At 54.5% G+C, this 11,978-nt stretch overlaps 2 protein-coding genes across 3 annotated transcripts in view; both read right to left on the bottom strand.

Annotated features, from left to right (window-relative positions):
- Nucleotides 1-15: 15 nt before the first annotated feature.
- Nucleotides 16-11,978, bottom strand: part of LOC117230010 (uncharacterized) — a 31,157-nt gene continuing 19,194 nt past the window's right edge. Inside the window, exons 10-18 of one of the 2 annotated variants that reach the window (XM_033487035.2) lie at nt 11,166-11,910; nt 9,934-10,128; nt 9,782-9,862; nt 9,022-9,102; nt 8,435-8,948; nt 4,061-5,341; nt 2,317-2,485; nt 1,700-1,819; nt 16-1,062 (exon numbers count right to left, since the gene is read on the bottom strand). In XM_033487035.2, the coding sequence (XP_033342926.2) occupies nt 611-1,062; nt 1,700-1,819; nt 2,317-2,485; nt 4,061-5,341; nt 8,435-8,948; nt 9,022-9,102; nt 9,782-9,862; nt 9,934-10,128; nt 11,166-11,910 (3,638 nt within the window). In that variant the 3' untranslated portion in view covers nt 16-610. The remainder of the gene's footprint in view (nt 1,063-1,699; nt 1,820-2,316; nt 2,486-4,060; nt 5,342-8,434; nt 8,949-9,021; nt 9,103-9,781; nt 9,863-9,933; nt 10,129-11,165; nt 11,911-11,978) is intronic. The other variant, XM_076519000.1, reaches the window with a different exon arrangement.
- Nucleotides 5,335-8,428, bottom strand: LOC143258840 (uncharacterized; the record flags this gene model as incomplete). Its single annotated transcript, XM_076519014.1, has 1 exon — nt 5,335-8,428. A coding segment is annotated over one exon (2,679 nt), but the record flags the coding sequence as incomplete, so codon positions are not given.

Raw genomic sequence — 11,978 nt, 5'->3', positions numbered from 1 at the left:
TAAACTTATCCGACATTGTGTTGTGATTAAACGATGCTTTTATTCGAAATAGAAAAAGAAGAATTTCGTCGTGGCGCGCGAATTGGCGCGGGCGAACGCCTCGATCGATCTTTCGTAGAGAGACTCGGGGAGCAAATTTTTTCGAACAATCAAATTCTAGACTCGATCGAGCCCGTTCCTCGACTAAGCCTACGTATATACAATAACTCGAGAATATTTACACGAGGATGCTTTTAAACGATAATATCACCGCTCTTCCATCGATTATGGCTGGCTCGTTCCGAAGCGTACCATTTTTACCATTTTCCTTGCTATCTCTTCTCAATGTTATTGCACCACGGACAATGTATGGGAATAGATCAATCACCTAATGCCATTATGATTCGCGTGTCACAACCTTACCGGCTGGCATTGCACCGTAGCGCCACTGCTGGCAGAAATCGATACTTTCGGAATTCTTCGTTGCGGACTATATAGAGGGCGCGACGAATCGCTTTTAATCGTCGATAAAGCAGACTGTGTGATTGATCTACTCTTACGCCTGATCTGTGATCGCGATATTCAATGGTTCATTGATCGGCAAAAAGAATCTTTATGTTTGTTTACTCGTTTACTCCTTGCAACCGAGCCCCGCGGACCAATTGCAGATCCCGCCGACAGGATCATAGGACAGCTTGTCAGGACAGGTATACTCGGCACCGATCACCAGACCGTTTTGCATTCTAGCGCAGACAATGAACTTTTTGCACGAGTAGGGATGGGGGAAGTTGCCCTGGTCCAGGCACCGAATGCTGCCCTGATTCGTAAGGAGCAGCTTTCCGTTGAAGGTGGATTTGCCGACCACCGATTCTTCCTCGTCCTCGTAATAATCGTAGTCGATCACCTGCGGTCGTCTAGGTCTGCTCGTCGTGTTTTGTTTGGGCCTATCCTGCGTCTTCGGCCTCTGTCGGTCTTTAAGAGTCACGGCAAAGCTGACGGCGGTCCTAGGTGTCGTCGAATCTGTTCTAGGTGCTAGCGTAGTGCTTATCCTGCGCCTTAGGGCGTCCCTTAACGACGGTCGACCTGATTGTGGAACCCGATTCAATTATTCTGTTCTAAGCTCGAAAGATAGAGACTAGAGGAAGGCCCGTTAGCTGATGATGCGTTAGCACCACGAAGAACCGAAGTTGCCGGTCGACGACAGGACGTCGCCGGCAGAAGAAGAGAGTATCGATGTGTGCGCACGAGTTATGGTTGTATTAGTACTGAGCACGGTGTATGAAGAAGAGTGAGCGAGAGAGAAAAAGAGACAGAGAGCAAAAGAAAGAGCGAGAGCGACAGAGAGTTCTAGATAGAGAAGGCACTATCGAGAAAAGACGATGATGTAGTGATGGAACCAGCGACTCGATGGACCAATAGGTTAGCTCCCCGACAGATTCCCGAGAATTAGGTACCTCTTCGAATGAAGATAAAGAGAGTGATTAGTGGTTGTTCGTTTAATGAGAACCTCAGTCGCGTGTCGAGGGTTCCGATGACAGAGATAAGAGCCTCGATGACAACAGACTGCCGTGACAGAGAGAATGGCGCGCGATATAAGTCGAAGGTGTTGCGAATGCGATGAGAAGTTATGCACCGAATGATCTATGAGCCTTCACGTATGATCATTTAGCTAGGTAGATTAAGAAGTCGGTTGGCGGTGTAGTTAACAAGCTCAGTGTACCGGTGGCTGGTGTCTGCGGCAGCGGTGGTTCCGCCAAGGTCACCGCGATCTCCTGTGCACGACTACTCTGATCGATATCTTTTTCCGGTCTCGCCGTTTCCGATACGTTCTCCGTGACACCTGCAACAATTGTACCATAGTATTCCACAACTGTTAACCAACGCGTGCACTAAAATTTCTATGAGAAAACCTTTTAAACAGACACATTTCTGTTTTACAGAATTCGAATTGAGAATCCTTTCGCGCGTCAGTTCGCGCAGAAAAGGAGAGCTCGTCGCACAGGCCCACCGCGCAGCTTCTTCTGCGCAGCTGGTTTTCTACGCGCGACGAAGTTGCAAACACTGTTCGGTGTTAACTCGGTGTTCGGTGATAATTAGACGTTATTCTACGATAATTGATAATCGCGTGTGTAGAAAATTGCATTTGTCCCGTTTTCCGTTTTTCGCGAAATAAATCTTTAAAAGGAAGTTTCTGTTTTATATAATTTGAACTGAACGTTTCAGGAACCGGTTCGCGCAGACGGAAAGGGATTGTTGCGCAGGTTCGTTCTGTCGCTTATTCTACGCAATTCACTTGACGTGCGCGGATCTTCTTTGACTTCGAATTGGTTTACTTACCGATTTTATCGACTCCGTCCGTTGGACTGTTGCCTCGGGGATTGGTGATCGCGTTCTGTGGCTTATTTCGCGACGGCGCCAACGTGAATCCGGTTGGTTTCCTGAACCTGTTCGACGACGGGCTTCCCGGTGTTCGAAGGGGGCCTACCGTGCTCCTGGTGGAATTCACCTGTTCGCGGAGCACATGCAGATTGTATTCGGTGCCAACATAGCCGGAATGGTGAGTGATTCTTTCGTAAATTCGTTGTCTTAGCAACGTGACGGTGGCATAAGAGATAGCATGAGATTCGAGTGTATTAGATGCAAACACGGACGTTCGGGACGTCGAAAGCAACAAAAACATACTTATTCTAAGATTCGAAGAGTCTTACGCTCCTTTTTTCGCGATATAAAGTGGTTTGGTTACGGCGTGTCGTCAGCTGTTTCGGCGGCAAACTGATGCGAATTTAAAATGACTTTCTTTGGTTGCTTAATAGTTCGGCCGCCCCTCGACAGGTGGCGCCACGCGTTCGTTCACCAGTGACGTTACAACTAACGTTTTAAAAGCATCCAACTAAACGTGTTGGACTTTTTAGAAGCAACAAACTGTGATAAAAATTCTATACGATTTCTAGTTCGTCTTTACGCGACACAGTAAATTAGCGTTTCTCACGAATCATTTTTTGCAGTCTCAAGAACAAGATCTACGAACGTTGACGGAAGAACAAGATTCCTCGTCACAAAATGGCGGACCCTTTCGATTCAATTTGAGATTCAACGGAATCTCCGGTCGTCCTTTTTTTGTTTTATTCTCAATAGCGAAAGGTACGAAAACAACGAATAAAAATTAATAATTTCAGGTATTCGAACGTGACGACGGTACAAGAATGTTGAAAAAGATGGACAGACAAATCGGTTCAAGAGGATCGCCATTTCGTTTGCGTGAGTGACTAGGCGCAGAAGGATACTGATTAGAGACGAAGCGAGGCGACACAGGTTCGTTTGCTAAGCGTTACCTAATCTCGAACAGCGAGCTACCCTAGAAGAGAAAACGTGAGCCGGTGAACCGACGAGTTAATCCGTCGGCCACGAGCGAACACACGTCGCTTACGAGAGACAGATTAAAGATCACAGACGCAAACAGGGAGTACGGTACCATAGGGCGTAGAGAGACAATGACAAGCTTAGGGTGGGCGCGCGATAACGTGCGACGCGCGCCTCTTGCGATAGGAAGAGTTTGTGTTAATTGGCCGGAGAAGTAGAGAGAAATAATAAAACGTCAGCAGGTAGATGAAGATATGCAGGCAGGCATGGCGGCGAGAGGCAGGTCCCCGTCGAGAGTCTCCTCCGTGCAACAATCTCTCTCTCTCTCTCGTTCTCGCTCTCTCGTTCTCTCTCTCTTTCCCTTTCTCTCAACATAATAAACCATTCTTCCTGGAGGTTATGACGCGAGCTCTCCGGTTAATCGTCGTCGAAGACATGGCGAACGCATCCCATTGGTACTGTTAGGCGAGGCCCGGGAAAGAAAAGCCATGAATGCGCATAATCCTCGTGCTCGGTCCGTTCGATCACGTTTTCGATTAGTCAGCGAATAGCGGAGGTCGTGGACGGTGCTGTTCTACGGTCCCAGCTGCCCGATTGATTAGGCGGAAAGAATGGGCGAGCAAAAGTTAGGTCTACGAGGTTTGGTTACAAGGTCGTTCTCTCTCTCTCCCTCTCCCTCCCGCTCGCTCTCGCCCCTACGCCCAACTAACTATACACTGACCTCAGGTTCGCTTCGACCGACATTATCCTCGACCCCGACCTGTTCTTCGGCATTCTTCGAGGACCCGTTCCTCGAGTCCTTGGCGGCGGACTCTTCGGGGACCGAGTCCAGGGGCCTCCGGTGACGTCCTCTGTACAAACGACGTTGCTGGGTTCTCTTCGGCTTCACCAGGTTCTCTTCAATCGGCGTTTTCGATTTATCTCGGTGACCTCGGCGGCCAAACTCGTGCGAATTGAACCTCCGCGTGCCGCGAGCCGGCGGGCCAGGTTTCTCCGTGCTCGTCGTCGTAGTTGCCGCCGGTGTCGTGGCGATCGCCAAGGTAGTCTGCGCGTCCGTCGACTGTTCTCTCGCCGTGGACTCTTCGGGTTCTTTCGGAGTAACCGGAGTATCTGTTGACGCTTCGGTCGCAGTGTCTTCTGTCTCGGCGGGTGTCTGTTCTCTTTCGGTGCTCGAGGAGGAGAGATCGTTCGGCGGTCCGATCGTGGCAGCTGGCTCGAATACGGTGGTGGGATCTATGGTCGATTTGACGGTCGATGTTGCAGCTAGAGTCGGAGGGAGCGTCTTCGGGGACGGTGCTTTCGGAATCGTTGGCGTAGCGGACGATTCGCTGGTTGATCTCGGGGTCGTCGCGTTCACTCTGTGTCTATGCTTGCCGGTGACCCTGACCGTTTGCTTCGTCGCGCGGTCGGCAGGACTTTGAGCGGTCGGCCTCGAGGTTGTCCGACGACGCGACGCGGTCGCTTCGGTCCTCGAACTCGTCGCGTCCACTTCGAAGGACAAGGTGGTCGGCTCGGTGGCGAAGGCGTCGGTCTCGGCGACGCTGCTTTCGGTTTCGCTTCTGGTGACGTAGAAGCCGCGCGGGGCCTGGTCCTTGGGCGGCAGAGTCAAAGGGGCGCCGCGCATGGTGGTCGGCCTAATCGTGGTGGTGGTGATGGTGGTGGTGGAGTCTTCGCGGTCGATCCTCTTCTTGCTGGCCAGAGAGGACTCCGCGTCGTCCGCGCTATTCTCATCGTCGTAATACAAACGCACCTTGTCCTCGAACGGGTCCAGCTCGGCCTGTCTCGCCTTGGCCAATATCCAGGCGTCTGTTTCGTAGCCCGGGCCATCGGGCGCTTCGACCTCCCGCGGAAGGTCGCGAGCGTCGCCTCCCTCGAGAACGTGGCTCGCCGCTCTGTCGAACAAGCTCAAGTGCACGGGCGAGCCATTCTCTGGCCGGTCGACGGTCCGAGGACCGATCAGTTCCTTCAGGGTCGGCAGTCTAATTGCCTCCGAGCCGGCGACCTGAAAATCAGAAGAAGGCAGCACGCTTAATCACGCGATCCTCCCGGATCATTCCCTCGATTCCCTCTCTATCTCTGCGCGCTGCGCCGTCCCCGGCGGTCTCCGTCCTGGAGGAGAAGAGGCGGAGAGAGAAAATAAGAGAAAGCCGGCGCTTTCCTTCGTATCGGCGCACGTGCGTCCTCTTTTGCTACTGAACTCTCGAGAGAACGTGGATCGATGAAGCGGCGAGAAGACGAACGGCGGAGCCAAGGCGGAACAAACTCGAAGAAACGTGCCGCCGGCCTCTTCTATGAAACGGAAGTCGAACATGATGATCCTGTGCGGTGTGGATGACGAGAAGATGGACGCTAGCGTATGTACATTTGATATCGATGGGATGAATGATGCTCGCGGGGGCTGGCAAGGGGCTCATTGCTCCCTGCCGGCGATCAAGTTGCTGAAGACAGACTCGATCTCGATGGTCGACGACTCGTGGGACTCGGTGGTCAGTCGGCCGCCGCCGGCTCGGTGAAGAAACTCGCCCTCGATGGGCAGCGTCGACCTCTCGACCTGGCCCTGCCGGATCTCGTTCGCCGACTCGTCGTCGGAAGGATCGCCGGTGGTACTCGCCGAGGCCTCGGGCACTGTGGACGCGGTGGTCTGCACCGGTATCCTCGTGGTGGACGTCAAGGACGAGTACTTGGTCTTGATGAGGATCTTCTGCCTCTCGGTGGTGGCCGACTCTTCGACCGAAGTCACCAGCCTGGTGACCAGCGGCTGCAAAGACGGGGTGGTCGTGTAGTCCGCGTCCACTAGGTTTTCCCCGCGATCCTCGGCGTTGCTCCTCGGGGTGGTCCGCAGGGACTGCTGCCTTCTGTGAGCGTCCGCCACGTAGTCGAACTTCTTCGCCGGGATCAGGGTCTCGGTGACCGGGGACTCGGTGGTGGTGGTGCCGAGATTTGGCCTCCGCGCGTAGAACCTGGTCCTCACGTGCGCCGAAGAGTCGAAGCTGGGCGACTGAGTGGCGTCCGGCGCTGGCTCCTCTTCGTAGAGTTTGCCGCGAGTCCTCGGCTGCCGGTAGCTCTGGTAGCCGAGCTTCGAGTCGTTGCTCTCCCCGGACTCCTCCGGCGAGGAGTCGACGAGGTAGGACCCCTCGGTGCTGATGGTCCGCCTCAAGGACTCCGGCACCCTGTACCTGGGCCGGGATTCCGGCTTGCGGTTGTTGCTCGGCGTGGACCGGTAGACCTCCTCGCTTCCGGTCGAAAGCGCCTCGTCTTCCAGTGCTATCGAGAACGGGGACAGGTGACCGGTCGATTGCGACGGGGTGGTGAATCTGCTCCAGAACTCGTTCGAGTCCCCGTGGCTCTGCAGATTGATCTCGAAGACCGGCCGGACGTTGGCTCGGTTCGACCGCGGAGTCGCCTCCAAGGACGCGTCCTCCACCTCCAACGCCAAGTCCGTCTCCTCTTCCGGTCGTTCCTCGATCGTCTGGGTAGTCCTGGCGGTCGTCGAGGACACCGGTCTGCGACGGATGAACAGACTCTTACGGCGCTTCGACGCTTCGGGGTTGCTCGCCTCGGTCGTCGAAGACACCCGCCTCGCGGCGCCGACGTTCTCCGAGGAGTCGACCGGTCTTCTGCGCACGAACTTCTTCCTGATGAATCTGGATTCCTGGTAGTAGGTCTTGTTGTACGACTCCAGCCGTCGGCTGCTCTGCGGAGCCAGCGAGGTCGTCGTCAAGGCCACCGTCGGCGCGGCCTCGGGCTGATCGCTGGCCGTCGTCTCGTCCAGGCCGTTGCCGGCGTCCGTGGAACCGGTCGAGAAGGTTGTCGGCGAGGTCGTCGACTCCTCCGTGAGAGCTTCGCCGTCGTTGGTGGCGACGGTGAAGTTGTCGAGCAGGGTCGAGGCCATCGTGGCGGCGTCGGAGTTTAGAAAGTCGGCGTCGAAGTAGCTGAAAGTGTAGCCTATCGTCCCGACAGTCTCCGTCGTCGACGGGGAAAGACTTTCCGTGGAGGTGCTCTCTTCGGTGTCCTCTTCCAGCGTCGTGTCAGCTTCTTTCGGGGTCGTGAACCTGAGGACTATCCGATCGTTGTCCTCGGTGGTAGCGGGCTCCGCGGGCGTGCTGACGTTCTGATGGACCCGAAGACGTCTGATCACCTTCCTCCTTCGCGGCAGCGGCTGCTCCTCTTCGTCTTCGCGCGACACGGTGGTCGAGGTCACCGGCCTCTTCCTCAACAGCACCTTCCTCCTCCTCGGCAACGAGTTGCTCGCGTTCTCTTCGCTCGCGTTCTTGAACACGATCTTCACGACGTCCGGGTCAACGGCCTTGATCGTAGTCGGGGCTTGCGATTGGCTCTCGGTAACAGTGACCACCTCGTTCTCCACTATCGATTCCGTGGGCGCGATCGACGATTCGACGGTGTTGGTCTCGACGGTCGTCGCCTCGTCCTCCGAAGGAACATTCGTCGAAGTTTGCGGCTCCTCCGTGGTCGCGTCGTTGGGGATCTCCTCTTCGATCTTCAAGGTCGTCGTGCTGGTCGGTGCCTCCGTGCTGGTCGGCTTGCCAGCTTCCTCTTGGTTCCTCTTCCTGGTGTACCTGGTCCTGGCGTAGACGTCCCTGCTCGCGGCAGGTTTCTTGAACACTTTTATGTTCGTCACCTTGTCCTCCTCCCCCTCCTCCTCCTCCTCCGCCTGCTTGGTCACGCTTCGCGACTTGGAGGGGATCCTCTTCGGCGTTGCCTGCGTGATCCTGATCACGGGACTGTCCTCGAGCTCGTTGCCCTTCGTGTGCTCGGTGACCGCGCGCGAGATCGGCCTCCGCCACCGTCGCCTGGAGGGTTCCGGCGTGCTCTCCGGGCCCGGGGCTCTCGCCCGCTCCCTGACCAACGAGTTCGACGGCTCCTCGGCCTTGGACTTGAACGTGGGCGGCGTGTACCTGCTCGTGCCCCTCTGTCTCGACCGGCCGGGCCTACCTACGTCCTCGCCGGCCCCCCGTGGAGGACCCTCGCTTTCGGCCACCGGCTCGCCGCGACCGGTGCCCTCCTGCTTCGACCTCGAGCGACCTCTTCCCGCCAGAAAGGCCGGGCGCGCGGGGTTTCGCGAGGCTATACTCACCTTTGACCCCGGCAGCGGGGTGGTCGGCGACTCCGTGGTCGGCCTGGTGCGCCGGCTGTGCCCGAACGGCCTCGGTTGAGCCACCGTCGCTGCGCTGCTCCTCGAGCTTGGTATTGCCAGCGTCGACGGCAGCGTCGATGGCAGCGTCGACGGCAGCGTCGACGACGCCTGAGACACCGTCACCGACAGCCCGGCCGGAGCGGTGGTCAGCAGGATCTCCGTCGCAGATTCTTCGACCAGTCGCACCGCCTCCGTCGTCGAGCTGCTCGTCGATTCGAGGACCGTTTTCGTCGTCGATCTCTCCGTGTCCTCGTCCACGGCCACGTTGCTCGACGCGGTGGTCGCTATCGTCGTCGAAGAGCTGCTCGTCGGCGCGGCTGTGCTGGTTTGCAGCTTCTCTTCGTCCTTCTCGATCGGAGCCGCTCGCGTCACCGGCGCCGGGCTCGTCGAGGCCTCCGAAACCTCCGTCGCTGGCCTCGAGGTCGTGCTACGGAACCTCTGGATGCTGACGTACCTGCGAAACGTTTTCGTTCTCTCGTTAGAACCGTAGAACTTCGATGCGGACTAAGTGGTGCGCGTGTCAGGACCTTGACTTCGTGGTTGGGTTCTCCTCGTTCGAGGTCCGGGAATCTTCCGCCTTGTCCTCCGACGCGTTGCCCTCGGTGCTCCTGGAATTTTCGTTCATTTGTACACGGTGCCCCGAAAATGTTTCGGATTATGGTAATGGAGGGTTCCTGGGGTCGTTTGGAGCAACTTTCTCCTTTGCGAAAATTCAACCCGAGGCTTCGTTTACGAGTTATTAACGAAAAACGGCGACCAATCGGGGAGCGAGTGCGGCTGACGCTCCGCCCTAGAGAGAGCGTCGCTGCGCTAGACGGCCGACGCGACGCGGCATTGGCCGCGGGGGCGGAGCGCCGGCCGCGCTCGCTCTCCGATTGGTCACCGTTTTTCGTGAATAACTCGTAAACGAAGCTACGGATTGAAATTTCGTTAAGGAGAAAGTTGCTTATAATGACCTTGGTAATCTCTATGTTCGGATTGCGAGACATTTTCGGGACATTCTGCATGTACAGGGCGATTCTAGTGACTGGTCCGAGCTGGAGCTTTGTTTCAGGCTATGTCAAGGTTATGTCAAGATTATTTAGGAAAAGTTTCGAAGAATAATTTTACACTATTTAACAAGATCTATCATCCTGTTGTTCCATTTCGTTCGCAAGTGCATCGGCGCTCTCGCAACATGCAACTGCACATTTTAGCTTAATTTTCGACTTAATTTGAACTCGATTCGTAACTTGATTTTCAATTCTTCGGGGCGTTTCTTCCCGGTCATCGTCGACTGGTACCTACTTTGAAGAGGTCGTGGGTCGTCTAGAACGAAGTGGCGGCTCCTCTTCTTCCTCGTCCTTCGCCGCTACGTCGTTCTCGTTTCTGAAAGCGACGCGAACTTAGACTGGCGAATCTTCGTTGCTATTCTGTTCTACGTCGAATCGTTTGCTCACCTGGACGTCGTGGTCGAGGGTCGCGCCCGTCTGATGTTTATGTAATTAGGAGTCGCCCTTTGGATCGAGCTGGCCAGGAACGGGTTGCTGACGGTCTGTTCCTCGGAGGACGCCACGTCCGCGGTGTCCTCCTCGAGCTCATCGTTCTCCGCGTCGTCTTCGTCCTCTTCGACCGGTGGCTCCTTCGTGGAAAGTCTGGGCTCAGAAAGCGGGTCGTTAGCATCGTTACTCTATTTATTTATTTACAAACGAGTTGACACGTCAATCAAGAGATAACTGGCGATTTGTCAAGGCGACTGTTAATGATGCATTACTAAGGAAAAGCCGATTTATTTCTGATTTTTTATTTATCGTTATTTGTCTATATTTTTGTTACTATATTTATCTATACTAAAAAGTATAGAAAAGAGTATAGAAAAGAAAGTATAGAAATCTATACGAAAAGATTTTATGCAATGCCGTTGTACCAGGCAAGCAGTTGCATTGTATTCATACTTCTAAAACTGGAAGTGAAATATTTTTCGAGATCTGTCAACTTATACGAAATAAATTATATTATATTCATTTATATGAAAGAAATTTCCTGTTGAGATTGTTGAAATAACCATAATTGATTTTACGGTAAAATACAAGTAAAACGGAATTCGACGCGTCCGAAAGAGATACTATTTAATTTATGTTTATTTTAAACAAATACAATTACGCGCAAGCTGAGAAAGGGAATGTTTTATTTTTATATATTTTATTATTCGTCGAAGTCTACAGTGGCGCACGAAACGAATGACGAGCCCAACACGTAATTGTATGTCAAGGGGTTAAATCAACACCGACCGAATATCATGGACAACGGTAGAAACCGTACAAGCCTTTAGAAGCAAAAAGCAAACTCGAAAGCACTCAACGCCGTTCGAGAGAAAGTAGCTCGAGTCGAGATAACGCGGACGAACGCGCGCAGTCACGATTGAACTGCAGATTTTATGGATATCCGAGGAGAACGATTAGGTCAAATACGAAACTGCGAAGTCATTGGCAAGCAATTCGAAGATAACATTACGTTCTCTATACTGAAACGAGTGCAAGAGCGAAGACAACATTTCAAAATGTTGTCTCACGCTTCTCACGATCCACTTGGATGATTTTTAATATCGCACAAATACCATCGTGATCGTAACCGTGACAAAAGATCCCTCGATATAAACTAGAATAAACGATACTGTACCGCATAAACTCACCTAGGCCTCTCGATGGTCACGTACTGAGGCTTCTGGAACCTCCTCAAGCTCCTCACTTCGGGAACCTCGTCCAAGCCCTCGAACTGCGCGCCGCCCGGTCCGTTCGCATAACTTGTCGCTCCGCTGGTTCTGCTCGTGACCTTGGCGTTTTGTCGACTCAGCACCCTTTCGTAGAGGCTGCGGCTGATGGTAGCCGGAGTGGCCCGCTCGGTGTCCACGCTCGTCTCGCCTGCGCCTTTGGCCTGCAGGTACAGCTGCTTCTCCAGCTCCTCGATGCCGCCCGCTTTCTTGATGAGCTTGATCAGCTCCTTGATCACCTTGGGGTCCTCCTCGTCCTCGGTGTCGAGGATCTTGGCCGACTCTTCGTGGCCCTCGGACTTCCTGGTCACCTGGGGCGCCGAGGTCGTCGTAGTGGTCGTCGTGGTAGTGCTGGGCTTGCTCCTGGTGATGGTCTTGTAGAGCAACGGCTTCGGGGTGGTGCTCGTGCTGGGCTCCTTCCTCTCCTCCGACTGTTCCTCCTCTTCGAGCTCGTCCTCGTCCTCGTACTCCTCGTCGTACTCCTCCTCGTCCTCGGGCTTCTCGGTGGTCGGCTTTCTCGTCGTGCTGTAGAGATAGGTGGTGCGGCTCGTCGCTGCCGTAATCGGCGCCCTGGTCGTCGACGCGGCGCCCTGCGACGTCTTCGACTTCGGGCAGACCACGTTCCGCGGGTAGTCGCACGAATCCGCGGCCTTGTTGAACACCAGACCTGCGCGAACGCGGCCAGACCGACGCGATTAGTCCCGATCGATTACGCGGAGAACGTAGGTCGAACTT

This window comes from Megalopta genalis, chromosome 2 (genome assembly GCF_051020955.1).
Source record: "Megalopta genalis isolate 19385.01 chromosome 2, iyMegGena1_principal, whole genome shotgun sequence".
NCBI classification, from domain to species: Eukaryota; Metazoa; Arthropoda; class Insecta; order Hymenoptera; family Halictidae; genus Megalopta; species Megalopta genalis.
The sequence above is the reverse complement of the archived record's forward strand: the minus strand, read 5'-3'. Positions and strand labels throughout refer to the sequence as shown.